Source organism: Lepidochelys kempii, chromosome 8 (genome assembly GCF_965140285.1).
Source record: "Lepidochelys kempii isolate rLepKem1 chromosome 8, rLepKem1.hap1, whole genome shotgun sequence".
Lineage (NCBI taxonomy): Eukaryota > Metazoa > Chordata > Testudines > Cheloniidae > Lepidochelys > Lepidochelys kempii.
In genome coordinates, this window is record NC_136387.1 from 91,643,352 (window position 1) to 91,661,678 (window position 18,327).

General features: G+C 39.8%; 1 protein-coding gene across 7 annotated transcripts in view; it reads right to left on the minus strand.

The window, feature by feature from the left end:
• The window catches only part of NFIA (nuclear factor I A), a 464,599-nt gene that overhangs the window by 49,866 nt on the left and 396,406 nt on the right, over positions 1-18,327 (minus strand). For 5 of the 7 annotated variants that reach the window (XM_073357513.2, XM_073357518.2, XM_073357514.2 and 2 more), the window contains exon 7: positions 12,406-12,534. The exons of the other annotated variants lie outside the window; for them this stretch is intronic. In XM_073357513.2, the coding sequence (XP_073213614.1) occupies positions 12,406-12,534 (129 nt within the window). The remainder of the gene's footprint in view (positions 1-12,405; positions 12,535-18,327) is intronic. 7 annotated transcript variants of the gene reach the window in all.

The window sequence follows — 18,327 nt, forward strand, 5'->3', positions numbered from 1 at the left end:
AAACTAGTAATTATATCATTGTAGCTCCCTCACCCACCAGTTCTATTAAACTTCTATGGACTTCTGTGCCCATGTACCTCATTTGTAAACCACAAAGAATAGATTTGATAAAAGCCTTGGGAAGCATTCAGTATCTAGCTCAAATTCTTGCACTGGATTTGGAGTATGTTTAATACACGGGAAAAACCAAAGCACAGGCTCACTTAACAGTATATGGGAAAGGTTGAAGGGATGCAGAAGAATAAGCCAAAATCAAATAGGGCGGAAGTAAGCACTCGTTTCTCAATGATTGTTATAAAAGGACCTTAACTAAACAAAAGCTAATTTCTCTCCCTTCATGCATTGGCAGTTTGACTGCATGTTACTTTTCTTTATTATTAAATCTTTTCTGCTCATAAAAGTTCGTACAATCTTGGAGGCTTCAGCTGTTATCACTTACTGCTTGGGATTAGGAATAAAAGGTCCCCAACAGGTTTGTTTTTGCAGCATCCTACTGGACTATATTAGTGTTTCTCAAAGGGTGGAATGTGGGCCTCAGTGAAGTATTAGGAAGGGTTAGTTTATCAGCGCAAGGATCTAAACTAATTACAATGGTAATGTGCCAAGTACTTCTGTTTTAGATGTGTTAAAGTTTGAGAACTACTGGACCAGAAAGGACCCAGGAACTAGAGCCCAGGCCTGCAGAGCCTGAGGGGGCTGATATTCCCACTGTGCTACTAGGTGGTCATGCAGATGCATGGCCAGGGAGCATTGTGGAGAGTAGGTGCTGCAGGAAGTACTACTCACAAGACGCAGAATGACAGTACCCGCTCTCTAATTGGCCAAGTGCCCCTATTTAACCCCAGGAAGTTTTCTGGTCCACCACACAGACCTTGGTCTGCTGCTGATTTTGACCCTGCCTCCTGTCTCTTGATTCTAACCAGGTACTATCTCTGGTCTCCGACCCCAGCCTGACTCTGACCTGACTCTTGCTTGCGGAACCTGGCCTTGTGATGCCTCCTACTCCAGTCTGGCGACTCCTGTCCCTGGGGGCCAGACCTCAGCCCAGCTGGGACCTCTAGGCAAGACCGCCTAGGCCCCAATCCCTTACAGGGCCACTGCTCCGATCCTCTATGGTTGTTCCTATACTCAGGCCAATTCATGGGGGCAAAAAACAGGGTCTATAATGGATATGCCAAGAGACCTACCTCAGTAAGGAAGCCATTATTATGGAATTCTGTGTGCCTGAATGTGTAAATCCTCATGCACAGTTTTAATCAATCAGAGGACATGAAGTAAAACAGACATGGACTGTTCAAATTCAAGCTGATTTTTCCCCTCCTTTGCTCTCTTAAGGTATTTCAGAAAAGTCCATACTTTTCTGGTTTCTATTTATCCTCTCTATTCCAGCTGACTCTTCATAAGTTCATTTAACTCAAATTCTCCCTCCCTCCTTCCCTCCCCACCCCATTTTTCATTTAACAAAATTTTAGACAATGATATGTATTCAGCTCTGCAATCTTGATGTTAGTTAATTGCCTCTTCCCTTTTCATTGAGCCATTGCAGATTTACACAGGTTGGACAGACACTTAGATTCTTTTCATTTTACTTGTTACTTTTGGCATCGACTCTTTAGACTGATTCCCAGTTCTGTGGGAGGATCCCAAGAAAAGCTGTCAGGAGAGCTGTGCGAATAGTAAAAACTAATCTCCCCTCAGGTGTAGCATGCTCTTAGCCAGTATTATATCCACACTCCTTCCTCCAGACACATGAAACACCACAGCTTAGTCTAGATTTTGCAAAAATTTACCATCTCAGCTGTTAAGCGGTAATAACCCAGTTGCAAAAACTGAACGTCTTAACTAGTATGTCTATTATATGTATGTATATTACTAGTATGCACTATTAAAAGAAAATGACACTCATTAGTCCACACAGCAACAAGAAACCAGCTAATAAACTGTACATGAAGTGAGAGGCTGCATACAAAGTCTCAGGAATTTGTATTCCCAAGTAAGACTTTTAACAGGTCAAAGATCTATGAAAACTCTCCACCAAACTCAGTGTATTGTATCAGTTGACAGCTTCTACTAGATACACCCAGCATTATCTAATAGCTAGAGTACAGGACTGGGAATCGGGAGACCCGGTTTCCAGTCCCGCCTCTGAAAAACACTCACTGTGTGACCTTGGGCAAGCCATTTCAGCTAAGATTTTCAAAAGTGTCCATTAAGGTGGTAAAAAAACAGGCCTGAAGAGTCTGAAGTTAGTCACTTGTAAGTAATGGACACATCTGAAAATGGCCTTAAATTCTCTCTGCCGCAGTTTCCCCATCTGTAAAAGGGGCTACTACTACTTACGTACTTCACAGAGGGTACAGTGAAGTTTAATCAGTGGTTGTTTGTGATCCAAAATCCTTAAATGGAAGACAACACAGAAGTACTTTTATGTATTTATTATTCAGAAGTCCCAAACTGCTTATTCAGGACTCTCCTTTAAACCTGAGAAATTCATATTTTATTATGGACTTTACCTACTCAGTGATACAAAAAATAAAAAAGAATGCCGGTTTGAAAGTGGGGGCTTCATTTCTACCTGCAGTAGGAATGCAGAGGTAGGAATCTTCAGTGTTAATAAATCTTGTGCCTGTCTGTGAGGGGGAATAACCCTCTTATCGCAAGGCAAGCGTGAATATTTCAAAGCACACATGACTCTAATTCCATTGACGCTCACCTGAATCATCCCAGTCTTTTTACTGAAGAAAATGAGATGATAATGTACGGTGGCCTGCAACAGATACACCAGTATTTTAAAACTACTACGGCTGGGCCAAGTAATTATGTGCTACAGCTGTTGCACGCTGTGCTCGCTTTTTCAGTGGTTTATGGGTTTTTAGTGCTACGCAGCATAAAAGTTAGAGGATTTTTTTCAGAACGCTGAATTCCAGTGTCGGATTATGAAGGCCAGTCTTGTCTGACTATCTCCCTCCTTGATTTGTAGTAGCCAATAACAAACTAAATTACGAATAAAACAAGTCAGACTCATTGATTAGATTAGCATTTCACGTGTGTCAGGCAAATGAATAAAAGATTAAGTTGTAAATTGTATTCAGTTATATGATTAGATAATAAAGAATCAGTTAATTTGAAGCAGGATATAGTTTTATTTATATCACCCAACCCTTTCCTAGAACCCTGGGTGAAACTACAAACATACCAAAGCTGGACACTTCAATAGCTGATCTGTAAGACATTAAAGACAAGCCAAACAACTGTGCCGTAATGTGAAAAAATCATACACATTTTGCAGCGTCTGAACGCCCAGCACAGATTAGCTGTAGCCAGCTAAAGCCAAACTGGGGTCCTTTCTCACGCTGGTGGGCACTTACTGCAGTAGTCCTAATGCAGTCAATGGGACTCCTCTGGTAATTGCTTGCCAGAGTGCAAAAGGACTTCATAATCTGACCGTCAGCAATGACATCGAATCCTCCCACCTCTCCCATCAAGGAATGAATGGTTCCCAGCGTATGGGACACAGACATACTGATCCACTTATATTTTCCCCTCCCATTCACCCTGACTTCTCACCAAGCATCCTTCCAGCCAAGATGAATGGATGAAATTTCCTTCTTCATAATGCTGCTCCTTAAGTCTCCAACAGGGTCACTGTTTGACATGCAACATTCCTCACCTCCTACCCAGCAAATGATTTTTACCCCTCTCCCAAGCTCCCAGCCCAAGGAAGCAACAGACTGCGTACCCAAACCCAGTTCTTACAGATGGCAGTACAAAGCACACAGCCCTAGACCATCCAACTAGACAGATGGAATATTGGTTTCACTGGGGCACAACGCTGAAATAGCTATTGTATGAAGTGATAATTAAGTTTACTACTAGCTCATTAAACATTGATCATTCTTCCTAGCAACAGTAACACTATAATCACAACGAAACAAGCAGTATTGTGTATCAGCTTGTTTTTGACTTTACGACAATTAAGGAAGTATTTTAAAAAAGTCATTTATCTAGAAATGTTGTATTGCGGTTTGTTCCCGGAGACATTTCCTTTCAGGCTTTTAAGATGCCTTAACTCCCTGCATGATGTGAGCCTTCTCACGGCATTAAAGTGGTGCAAGTCCCAGTTCGAATTATGCAGGACGGATCCCACCCTTTGTACCCCTAAGGTCCTTATTCTCAAAACTGACCATATTAGAGTACTAACTGCCTAAGCCACCATGCCGGCTGACGTTGAAATGCTTTCAAACACCATGAAACAGCTGTGTTTATCGGAACGATGAAGAGTGACTTTTTAATAAGGAAAGCTGGCAATGATCCAGATTTGTTGAAGAGAACTTGCACTTCTGTGGAGAATACAATACAAGAGGTAAAGAAGAAGAGATTAAAACAATGACTTTAGAAAGCAGGGATTTTTGTGATGAAAGCACTTACCCAAAACAAGAAAATAAGTTGAGAAACTTGGGCTGGAGTTTTTAAAGGCACCTAAGGGAATTCATGAAGTCCCACTGAATTTCAATGGGAACTGCATGCCTAACATCCTTTGAAGATCTCAACTTTTCTTACTACCTTTTGGAAATGGTCTTGGGTGGCCAAACACAGGCTGCTGACTTTTTCAATGTGGCCTGGGGTTCCCCACACCTTTAATATAGAGATGCTGACCACAGAAACTACAGGTCTGTGTATACAGGCTATTCACTGAACCAGGTGGAAAGCCACTCAGATCATGATGGAAGATAGTACATTGCTGAGATCTGTCCTCATGGTGGAATTCATCCCTATGCAGGCCAGCACAAGACCAACACACTGCTGAAGTCCTGCATCATTCTGCAAAATAGAGGTTAAGTGGGCTGTCGATCTGGCTTGAGGATGAGTAAAATCAGGTAGCCCTTACAACAGACACTGGAAGCCCAATCTTGTTCTCGGTGAAACCATTGAGAGTTTTGCCTTCAGTCAGAACAGGAGCACATCCTTAGCTGATACTCATAAGAATGGCTGGGATTTGTGTGTCACTGATATTCTACCCTTGCATCAAGTAGGTAATTTTTAATTGTACCTTCAAAATACAACAAAATAGAGTTCACCCAACATACTTAGGCTGCAAGATCTTTGGAACAGGGACTGATGATAAATACAAATAATGATACAAATGATATACAAACACCCAAGCATGATGGATGGAGGGTCTGATCCTGCTCCCATGGACATCGATAAGAGCAAGACTGGACACATAACGGCTTATGTTCAGAGATGTTGAGTTCTTCCATTTCTATTACTGAAGTCACATGGAGCTTTGGGCATTTAGCACTTTTGAAAACCAGACTCATAATGTCCTCAGTTCTGGGTTGGGTCCTGGTCCCTTTATGCTGGTCCTGCATAATAAAGTGTTGGAAACCATGTGCAACTTCCACTGGGAAATATTCATGGTGTAATTAAGATTTCCCAGTGGCATAGTACAGGCAGAAGGGCCTTGTGCCAATGCCCCCTGAGGGCCACAGCATAGGGTGTGTGCCTGGGGATTGTCTATGGGTGGGGCTGAAATATCCTGGGCTCTGGCTATTCTGAGCTGCTATATTTAAAGTCCTTAGTGTCAAATTGACCCCTAGCAAAGCCAGAAAGTAGGTCTAGACTGAAGTCCAGAATTGGGGCCAAGAATTAAGCTCTTGAAAACATAGTGACATTCTTCTACATATGCATGATAAGAAATACTGAAGGAATAGTTAAAAAGGTATAAAAACTGAAGAATGCCTCTACCTCCTAAACAAAACAAACTGTAGGCTTAACCAAAGATCTTTTCAATGGCCAAAAACTACCATGTAGTCAACAAACATGGGGTTTCCTACTTCAAAATCAAGCACTGGCAACTTTTGCATTTTTTTTTTTTTTTTGGATAATCAAGATGTGTTTTCATATACAAAAGGAAAAACTACCACTGGGGAAAGGTGTAGTGGTTATTTCATAAAGAAATGCAGTTGCTAAGTTTACAAAAGAAATGTAAATTCTCTTTTCAGAAAAACCCTACAACCTTTATGTGTGTGATGATATAATTCTGCTTTGATACTAAAAAGGGCATGGTAATGTAATCTGTGACTTTGGAGTGATATATTGCTGTTAAGTTAATAGGACTCCACATTCCCATTTCTAATATCAGTGTTTCTCCCCCCTCTTTCATTCTGTAGATGGTAAGCTGATACTACATAAACATTGTTAAAGCTATAGTTCCACGCTACAGTAATTCACTTAACTTTAACATGATTTATGGTTCTGTCAATAGGGGAGGTTGAAAATCCTAAGCTCTGATGCTTAAACATGGGTTCCATACTTAAAGTAATAATGTGCTTTTTGTGTGTGTCTGAGGTTACAGAATTTAGCATAAAGCAGAGATAAAAATATTACAGTTCAATGCACTGTTAAAAGGAAAGTGTAACTTCATGGACACATCAAAGAAAGCTAAATATCAAATATTCAATCAGTGATAGAGCACGTAAAACGGTCCTTCAGCACCATATTTTTATCTTATTTTTTAGATTTGCATGACATCTTATAAGTATTTTTACACCCTCTCCCCTTTTTTAAATACTTTGGCTCAGTTAGATCAGCTCTCTTTGTCAGGATGAGTTTAAATCTAGGTCCACTTTGTTAATCACCCCCCATTATTCTCTCTGGCACTTCCCTCAAGGCATTTTGCTTCTTTAAGAGATTAAGCGACCAAGTCATCTTGTTGCTCTAACATGTCCTCACTGGAACAATGTATTAACACAATTCCTCTGCAAAAGAGCCCTCTTTAGAAGTTTGCTGCAGGGATGACAAATTAACCCAGCATGGTGTCCCACACATCTATCTCAGTACAAATTATTAGTGTAATAGAGCTTTTAGTTATGCATTTATCTGGTAATTATTGAACGGTTACACAAAACGAAGCTGAGCAATCATGGCCCTTTATGAGGCAATCTCAGTGGGTGGTCTTACAGTTAATTTAGGATAGTCGTCCTCTAAGCAGTTCACTCACACACAAATTAGCTAAACAGCCTGTTCCTTTAAATATTTCCTATGTCACAGGGTAACGCTTTACAATACAATAAAGGTAGAGTTTTAATTACACGGTTCCTGACTTTTGTTTAGTTGGAGTTTTAACCATTAGCAAGCCTCTCCCGTTTCAGCTGGGATGTTAGAGAAAGCAATATTTGGGTGGTGAATGCAATCATTACTAAACCCTGCCTTTGAAGTTCTCTGTTAGGAAACTGCTTTTCCTCTACCTTCCATATTATCTGAAGTAGGGCCAAACTCAAACACTTAACACATACGGTTGGCTACACACAGGAATAACCCCATTATTATTTTTAAATTGCCTCGGCAAGTTAGTATGTTGGTTACATGTCACTGTGTGAGCTAATCTGTGCTGGGCGTTCAGACTCCGCAAAATGTGTATGATTTTTTCACATTACGGCACAGTTGTTTGGCTTGTCTTTAATGTCTTACAGATCAGCTATTGAAGTGTCCAGCTTTGGTATGTTTGTAGTTTCACCCAGGGTTCTAGGAAAGGGTTGGGTGGTATATGAGTCATCAGTGTGCCCTTGTTGCCAAGAAGGCTAACGGCATATTAGGCTGCATTAGTAGGAGCATTGCCAGCAGATCGACAGAAGTGATTATTCCCCTCTATTAGGTGCTGGTGAGGCCACATCTGGAGTACTGCATCCAGTTTTGGGCCCTCCACTACAGAATGGATGTGGACAAATTGGAGAGAGTCCAGCAGAGGGCAACAAAAATGATCAGGGGGCTGGGGCACATGACTTATGAGGAGAGGCTGAGGGAACTTGACTTGTTTAGTCTGCACAAGAGAAGAATCAGGCGGGATTTGATAGCAGCCTTCAACTACCTGAAGGAGGGTTCCAAAGAGGACGGAGCTCGGCTGTTCTCAGTGGTGGCAGATGACAGAACAAGGAGCAATGGTCTCAAGTTGCAGTGGGGGAGGTCTAGGTTGGATATTAGGAAACACTATTTCACTAGGAGGATGGTGAAGCACTGGAATGGGTTACCTAGAGAGGTGGTGGTATCGCCATCCTTAGAGGTTTTTAAGGCCCAGCTTGACAAAGCCCTGGCTGGGATGATTTAGTTGGTGTTGGTCCTGCTTTGAGCAGGGGGGTTGGACTAGGTGACCTCTTCCAACCCTAATCTTCTATGATTCTATGATATAGCATACAATAACCAGCACTCTGAGGGAACATCTAGGAGCAACTGGAGATATTCCTTTCTGGAATATATTATTCCACAATGGTATACGTCACTGTATAGCCCACTCCATTAAAGTCAGTCAGTACAAATTCACTAAGTGATTTGCTGCATGTTAGTTTAACGGGCAACCCACAGGCACAGTTTTGAAGCACAATGCCACACTTTGGTGACCACCCAAGTCTCAGTGGAAATACTGTACTATGTGGGAAAACCACATTAAGACAACAGTAGGCACTCCCCTAGTGCCTTTTTTCCCTGCATTCCTCTCTTCTGCCCACGTATCCATTGCTTTGGGTTCCTCACTTTCTGTCACATCCCCTGTTCTTTGCGTTTATGTGCCTCCTTCATTTCTCTCCCTAATATACCATTCTTAGTACTCTTTCCTTCTTTTCTTTCTGCAGGATCTACACAGTCATAGTGTGAGAACTGATGTACATGTCAAGATGGGCTGTTGTATGAACCTCTCTAGGATTTCATGATCACGGTCAGTTTAACTTTGTAGCCAGCTCCAGGTGGTAAAGTCACTAAAGTGTAAGGAGCTTCTGGGGCATCAGTGCATTGCTACTATGTAATTATTGCCAATTATTTCAGTATTTTGCTGTCTGGTAAAGATTGCAAGCAGCCTGATGGCTAGGAAACAGGTTGGCTTTGCAATGCATAATAACTTTATTGGAACACACTGCCCATCGAAAATGTTACCCTCATGTAATGTGAGTATATTACTTCAGAAATAAAAATCTTGCTGCTTGAATTTTTAAGAATTTTCCATTTATTTGAAAGCTGATAGTCACGTCAAAACGTAAACCTAAGGCTATAGGCACTGCTGCCAACTGCCAGACATAATTCCTTAGTTTGAGACCTAAGTATCCTGCTTCAGAGAGGATCAAGGTTTGTGGAGTCAAGCCCAGAAAAACTGCCTTCACTAAGTGAGGATCCATGAATCAGTTTGGTAGCTTACCACTCAAGAAACCTGGAACTTTCTACCATCTGTTGGCTGTAGGGAACAGAAGGGACAGTCACTAAAGAACTAAAATCCTTGGGCCAGGACTCACTGCTCATCTGATTCTCTGGCCAGCACCGGATTCTGTCAGCTGGCCACTGCATAGGTGAGGTAAGAGCTGGCACCAGCATCAGCACAGAGGAGAAGCTGCCACACATGGCCCTCCATGGCGCAGCACAGCTGCTTGCTTCAGTCCATTCCAGGGGGGTTTCCAACTGTTTCATTCAGTGGAACACTTCATAACAGACACATCCACTTTTGGACCAGCTTCCTAACCCTGACCCCCACAACAGCTTTGTTCTCACAAGGTTTCATTCTGCAGACTGCTAGGAAAGGCTCAGTGCATCCTTAGTCATTTCCAAACTAGGTACACTAGAACAGGGTTCCAAGGAATGCTTGGAAGGCTGTGAAAGCTGCAAGTGTGTGATGGAGAACTTAAAAGTAATGGACTGCCAACGGCATATCCCTTAAACATTCTACATACATTTCTTTGCTCTCTATTTTGCACATTGTGTGCAAACAATTTGTATTAGTATTAATGTGAAATGTTTGCGGTGCACACACACTCCCCCCTCAAAAGGAAAATAGATCCTTTTGTAATTGTTTGGCTGACTCAGGGGTTTATTCTGATTGTGACCTACTTATATACAACTTCTTTCTCACTGATTTTTCTCAGCAGCATGGAGACTGTTTAGTACACTGTATTCACCTCAAAGAAGACCCAAAATATTGTGCATGTCTGACCGCTGGCCACCAATACATGATATAAGAGAACTCATGGAGATTTCTCACCATACGAGGTGAATAGACAGTGTACACTACATTTTACTTGGCATTTTGCCACTAAGTTGTGTAACCTCCAATAACTAGTAATATATAATAATTGTTTGGAAAATATATCAATTCATATAATGAGGTTATTGCTCCCTAAGTGTCATCTTCTCATGCTTGAAAAGCTTCTCTCCTTCCTCCTCTGCTGCTGATTCTAATGTACACTTTGCAGGATTGAACAAAGGTCACAGTCTGGATTTGCAGATGGTAATATAGTAATCCACCTCAGAACAGAATAATTGTTGGAGAAGAGGAATAAAGACAGCCAGTGATCAGTGGAAATAGAGTCCTGGAAAGGAGCCGTCTATCCAATAAAGATTCCAGTTTGGAACATGACCCTTCCAGGTGATATTCTTAAAAGGACCTCAGATATTAACAGAGAGTGGGATTTCCTTGAAAATCCACAAAAATATGTTAGTGAGTGAGCCTCAAGTGGAACAAGACCTCACTGATTTATGCTGAAAAAAGCAGATTTTTGTTTAATACACTAGGAACTATGATACTTTTCTACAGAGTTAGTGCACACATTTTCTTCCAGCATTTAAAAATAAAATTGTGAAAGAGAATCATTATAATTTTAACTTTCAAATTCTGTGTACCCTTGTGAACAGTCTCCTCACACACCTGGCAGATTTCCTCAACTGCACACCAAATTTCTCAATAGATACTGTAGATACATTTGAACAAGACTTGTGTAGTGACACATTTTTGCTTAAAGCACATAAAAATGCAAAATACACAGAGTCTAAGTAAGAGTACAAATGGGCGCATATTGGTCTGGTATATCTTAAATTAAATAAAATGGGTGTAAGGTAAAATATAACTAAATTCTGAATAGGATTTAGATTTCAGAGTAACAGCCGTGTTAGTCTGTATCCGCAAAAAGAAAAGGAGTACTTATGGCACCTTAGAGACTAACCAATTTATTAGAGCATAAGCTTTCGTGAGCTACAGCTCACTTCATCGGATGCATATCGTGGAAACTGCAGCAGGCTTTATATATACACAGAGAATATGAAACAATACCTCCTCCCACCCCACTGTCCTGCTGGATTTGTTAACCAACTAGCCAATAGTACAGAACTAAAGGGCAGAAAGTTTAAGAGTATTACAAGGTAGGAATTTAGAGTTAGCTGATGTGCAGCACACTGTTGTTAATGTAACTTTCATTTCATTCGTGCCTTTATTATCACCAATTATCAAGGTTTTTTAAAGATCTTACATGTTTGCCTGGTAGCTTAGTTCTCACAGGAAAAATAAATTCTTGTATGATTAACAGCCAACAGCTTGACTCCACTGATAGATCCAGTGTGTTTTAAATTTCTAAAACTACACAGAACCATTAAGCCTGATTCTAAACTCATACCAATTTTACACTGGTGAAATTCCATGGACTTATGCACCATCCCCTTACAGTATATAGGCAATAGAATTATTCCTGGTTACACCGATGTAAGTGATGACAATAAAGACACCTATAAAAAGGAAAATACAAAATGTGGACTTTTTTTTTCCAGGTATGAGTTGCTAGTAAGTCTTCCACACCTCACCAATTGAACAATAATTATTCTGAATAAAGCAAAACCCATGGCAGAAAGAACTGTTACAATTATTTCACTCACATTTTTATATTTTCACACAGAAAATTTGCTAAACGATTCATTCATTTGTGGACAGCACTGTGCACGAATGTGCTCTCTTTCTAACGTGAACTGTGTATCATATTTATTTTTTCTAGGTTTAATGTGGATATATCTTTCTAACAAATGTATAAGTACATGGAGACCCAGAGGACATATGTTTTATTTGAAAAGCCAGTCAGAAAATATTGTGAAGAAAACCAGCCAAAGTATTGTAGGAACCAATCTACAACTTCAAAGGAGTCCACTAATGAGGGCAGTTCTCCAGCACACTAATGCCAACAGCTTGAATACAAAATGACACGCAATGAAAACGGAGCATGTCGAAAGGAGATTAGCACAGTTTAGATGTTGAATGAGGAGTCCCCATCTTTAGCAGATAAATGAACTTATCGTATATATTGACATGGACAATACAAACACACAGCAAGTAACACGTTCTATAATTTTTCTGATGAAAAATAATGACTTCTCCCCACAAAAAACTTTGGAAAATGTTGAACAGTCACCAGAAACTTTAACAAATAGACCCCAGTAACCAAACACAGTTCTTAATAACTGAAACCTTCAGGCTACCGGCTTTGAAATAGCAAAACCTCTTATTGTGTGTGTCACAGGCTGATGGTAACTTTCAGTAGAAAATAATGCTGATTCAGGGTGTGGAGGCTAAAGTTTAAGCTGATTCAGGGCTCTTGGGTAAGGCCTCACCTCTGGGTCCTGTAATGACAGGTCGATGATGCTGTGTGAATGCCGTTCCAAGGGAGGAGGTCTGCGAAGGCGAGGGACTGCTGAAACCAGACTTCTCTGACTTCTTTAATGTGGTTGGCGATGGCATTCCTGGCAAGAATGATTGATAAGTGCAATTTAATAATGCTAGGTCATGGAACGACAGCCTATGCATTGTGAAAGTGAGTGCAGAAGCAGCTAAATAAACTTAAAGGACAAATAAAATTGAATACAACAAGCGGAAAGCTCACTTTTATTTATGATCTTTTTGGGGCAGGAGTGGCCATGGTTTGCTCTGAGTAATAAGTACTAAAATGCAGCCATATTTTTCTTTTAAATCTGAAGTACAGAGAAGATGCAGCTTTTTTGTTATTATTAATTATTATTTATTATTAAATCCTAACTATGCTTTATTTTTAGAAACCTGCAAGGGTTACAGCACTTGGATTTTAACCTGTTTTTAAATAGTTAACTCTGCTAGCTAACTCACACTATTTTATCAGATTATTGCACATGGATATTTTAAGTGTGCTGCAAGATCAATACACAAGGAGAGAAAGAGGGAATCTCACTCCAAACTCTGAATTTCCTTATCCCTCCACAGCTTAGTTCAGACTAGGTTATTTTAAAAGCATTTATTTGTGTGGTTATCTTTGCTTTATTTTTATTTTTTTTTAAAATGTGTGTGTGTATATATTAAAGTCACAATTATATAGTTTCAGAGCAGTTGCTATACCCATGAAATATAGCAGAGGCTTCCCATAGAAAACAGAACTGCCACTGGGGTGAAAACTATTTCTACTGACATTATGCTGACCTTCAGACTTGGTGCAGTGTTAATATGACCACTGGATTTATTCCTCCATGTGAGCTATTTTTGTTGATATCATATCAACTCTGTGGGTCATTCAGCTCTGATGCAATATCAAAAATGTTAGTAGAATGCACGTTTTGCAATGGATTCACTAAAATCTGGGATGGTTAGTATGCTGTCTAGGCTAGGCTAGGTGGATATGCAGTATGATATATGTGTGTGTATATATGTATATAGTATGTGTGTGTAGGGGTCAATATCTATATTACTATAGACATAGACACAGACGCATTCAGATTGTCAACACTGTATTTATAGTATGTTTTCTGTATATCTATCTATTGACAGATATGCAGAAAAATTAATGTCAAGTTCTTTGGGCTACAGTTGAAATAGCACAAAAGAAAAATGATTGTTCTTAATAATGGTAGCTGTATAGTCCCCAAGACATTAATTTACAACACAAGGCAGTGTGCTTGTGCATTGTACACTGAAGGACTAGAGTAGGTGAAGTCCCAGTTTGAAGCAACTAGCGTTTGTTCAGAGACTGTTTTCTATCAAGAGTTTCCCTGGTGGTGGCTGTTTCTTCACAACAGGGAAAAGTTAACTTAATTTTAAAATACAAGTTTAGAATAGATGTATTTTTAAATTACAAGTTTAGAATAGATGGACTGTGGCATATCTATGGGATCAACTATTTTCTCATGACTTTCTGTAATTATGATAAAGTCTTTTTGATGGGGGAGGGACATGTGAAGCTGGGTTGAATTGTGATGCATTTGAATGAAGTATTAACAATTTTTCAGATGCAAAATGTCCCAAAGTAGCCTGCTAATTCACTGATCAAATGGCAAGGAGAATGAATATACATTGTGATGTCACAAAAAGGATGGAGCTTAATTAGGATTGCTAAAAATTTTGGCAGGTGCCATCTGGGCATGTTCAGAAGTGATGTTTCAATCACTTATAACTTTATTTGTAAATGTTTCCCTCCACAGTAAGCAAAGACTATTCCTCAATAAAAGCAATGGCTATGTCATAGTCCAAATGACAATTTCAAGTATTTTTCTATATCTCTGTATGTGTCCATCCATGTGTATCACATGTACACACAGTATAAACATGTGTGCATACTCAGTATACTGTGGGCCAGACTATCCTTGAATTTGCACAGATGTGCAAGAGAGGAGGGGGCATGTAATGAGCCATTCTCTCCAAAGTGGCTAGGGACAATCACAGTACTTATCCTAACGGGAGCACAGGAACTGCTCCCTTTGGGAAACTATGAAATCCAATCTGGGATTCCCTAAAGGGGACAGGACTATGACATCTCCTCTGCACTTGTCCACGGAGCTGGCTGGGTGCACTGGGGGAGCAGGCTGCATCACCTCACTGGAGGATGCAGCTCATGTACTTCCCTTGTGTGCTGGAGAGCTGAAGGGAGGTACTGAATACAGAGAAAGGGCTGAAATTCATCCTTAATTCACAGTACAGTATTGCTGTTTAATTTAAAAACATAGGGGAAACAAGCCCTATTCATGCTCAGAAATGAAAATTTCAAGGTAAGATAAGTTTAATTATTAAATGTTTATGTCCACTTTAAGAGCGCATCCTGTGTCTGCCTGCATGAGTGTACAAGGCCCCAGATGCAGTGGAAATGCTAGGTTTCTTCCGTGTAGTGAGGGCCAGGAACTGCAGAGGGCCTCAGTGGCAGATCTCTGCACTGGAATTCAGAGGAGGGAATGAGTGTGTTAGGGTTGTGGCAAGAACATGATCAGTGGGACTGTACTCAGAGCAGTTCTACTGGACCATAAACCCACGTAAAGGTAGGAGCAGTGTTCCTCGTATCTTCCACTTTTCGCCATATCCTCTAGCAATGTGGTTATGAGGAAGACACTAAAACATTTTAGACAGCCCAAAAACTTTCTTCTGCTCTAGTGCTGTGAAACCGCTTAATTGATTTAAGCCAACTTTTGTTTAAAACAAAAATCTCTTCTGGGCTGAGAACATATGCACCAACCCAAAGCAAATTCATATGACTGAGTTAAAAACACCTAATGCTGAGGATTTAGAATGAAAAGGCCAAATGATCTTGAACTATGGCAGAGCTGAGTGGTGTCATTATCATATGGGAAAGGTTTTTATAAGACCAAAACAGCTGTAATGTACAAACAGAGCATCTACTATAAATTTAGTTATGAAATAACCAATGGATAGAAAAACAAATGTTGATGCTGGAATCATAATCATAATAATAATCATTTTAACCTATCATTGTTAAATGGTTTGGTTTTGAAACAACAGACACTATTGAATTTTTGATCTTGTTTTACTTTTGATGCTAAATTATTAGTTTATTATAAGGAATTGTATCCACCAGATCTCAAGGAAAAAACAGCTGCTTCACAGTTCATCGGAATATGTAAACAAGAATTTAATTATTTAACTTAAACTTGACTAAGAACAGAGCAGGGGATGAGCTGCCACCTCACTTCTGAGCATATTTTGTCCTTTAAGATGGAAGGGGTATGGCAGTAAGTTAGACAGTGCAAAGCAATTAGCATCATTCACATTTTATGGTGAGCTAGCATGGTGCTTTAGCAGCAAAATTCAAACATTCTATGAATGGGTTAATAAAAGAAGAAATACAGTCTGCATGCGAGAAAAAGGTTTCCAAGAACAAGCCAAAATATGTCCCATTCTTCTAAATTCATCACAGCCACGTGACATCATCCCTGAGACTGCCAGAAATGACTTTTTTTTTTTTTTTTTTTGCAATTTAAAAAAAACCCCTCTCACTTAGCACCATATGTTTGGTTGATGTGCCTGATATATCCTGCATATTCTTTAGTCCATCCATTTCATATATTCATATTTTATTCTTTCACTAAGATCATATTTTTCAGTCCTGGTCAATCCTACTTTAGCTTCTTTCAGGAAAGCAAAAGCACATGGGACAGAAGTTTAATCATCCAGAAAAAAATGGCCCAGGTTCTGCAACTCTTACTCAATCTCACTGACTTCAACTGGTGGTGTGGGTTCTCCACACCTCTAAAAATCAGGCCACTTATTTAATAGTACTTCCCTACCTCACAGGGATGCTGTGGAGATAATCAGATTAAAGACTGAAGTGTTCAGGTACTGTGGTAATAGATGCTATCGTTCAGCCTTAGATAGATGACTAAATATGGATTCAGATGCCCAACTTATGGCACTCATGTTTGAGAACCATGGTCTGTTTTAAATTTCTTCCACTATATTCCTGATAGCATGGTGGTTTCAGCACACTAAAGACTAGACTTCCACATCAGGCACAGCTCTGAATTAAAGGGTCATGCATAAGTCGTACTGGACCAGGCGGTATTGTGGAGTGCCAATGAGTTCCTCTTCCCTGTATGCTCGAGGGCAGCAGCAAATTACAATGTCCCCAAACCAGCTCATCTGTAAAGGCTGGCCAGTGAATAGGGAGGAGAGCCAAGTCTCCACCCATTCCTTGCCCCTTCCTACCCACATGCTGTGAGGAAGACGTAAACAAGCACTGCCTGAATGCAGGTCTGGGTGGCCCACGTGGGGTCTAAGGGTGGTTCTTACTCCCCCAGTAGCCATGCAGTCCAAATCACTGACGAGCCCTACATTTCTTGTTCAGAGTCACAGATTTCATAAAGACTGGGTCTGATTCTCCCTGACTGTTATGAGTGTAACTGAAAAGAGAAACAGGCCTACAGCACTTTCTTTCTCTTTCTTGGACAATTTTAACTGCAGAATAAATGGAAAAGCTAACTGATAAATAAAAAAGGAAAATTGAGGGATTTTGTACTATAAACCACAGGTGGAAATCTAAGTGGATACCTTAACTTATTGTACTGTTATTCTTGCGATTATATATACAAAAAGCCAAACATATGGGGCCTTAGCCTGCTCCCATTTATTAAAGGTTTTGTCACTCTCTTCAATGGGAGCAAGAGCAAGCCCATAATGGTGCTAAATAGAACAAGATGTGGTTTTTTGAAAGCAAATATTAATTTTTCACTGGTTTTTCAGTTAAAAAGAAGTTTAAGAACAGTACACATATAAACAGAAAATTCAGACAACAGAAATCTTGAAACTGTCCCCAGCAATATTTTCTCCAAAGAATTTGTTTTCGTTTTCAAAATTAAAGCGTTCTGAATTTTCATTGATTTGGCAATACCTAAACACAAAGCTATTTTGTTCATTCCAGATCATGCATCACATCCTTCTGCTCAATGCACAAACGCAAGCATAAATGGAATTCTGGTCCTTCAGTGCTTCTGGTTACTGGAGCCACTGAACTGATGATGAAGTCCCGCAGTAAGACCTTCGAAAACTCTGCACTTCGCAAACCTCCAACCCAAATTTAAACAATGAATGTACAGGAATATTTCACGTTCACCATCTTCTAAGGATCACTGGAGCATTGTGATATTTTTAATTCCTGTACCTCCTGATATTTGCCAGTACAAAAAGTGCACAAAAGGCTTCCCAAAGTACATCCAGAGAGTCTTAAAATGTCCATGTAAGAGACTGATGTTTATTAAATGAATTAGAGAAGGATATGTAAGAAATTCAGTTCACAAAAACCATTTACCATAGTAAATAGATACTTAGTAGCCTACTTTCCACACATTCTATGGGGTCATTCTCCTCTCACTTACATGGTATAAATTAGGAGTAACTACAGTGAAGAGTTACTTTAGTGCAAAAGGAGACTGATGCCCTCTCTCTTTCTAGATAGTTATATATCTAATGTGACATCCATCTAATTTCACTTTAGTATTGCCTTTAGGCCAGTACCTTCCTGATAATACACCACCACCATAACATATAATCTAAATCATAACACACAACTCAATAGCAAGTCAATCATATTTGTGTTAACTAATTTCCATCTGAAAATAAATATTAACCATGTAGATAGCTACCAAAACACTCCCAGTAGCTGTCTGACACGGGAATTTCATACGAAAAGATAAGTGTGCAATAGAGCCTTGAGCTTTAATAATACCTTGAGGTACTATAAAGAGGAATCTGGGAGGCTCAAATATTAATGGAGAGTGGACAAAAAAAAAGTT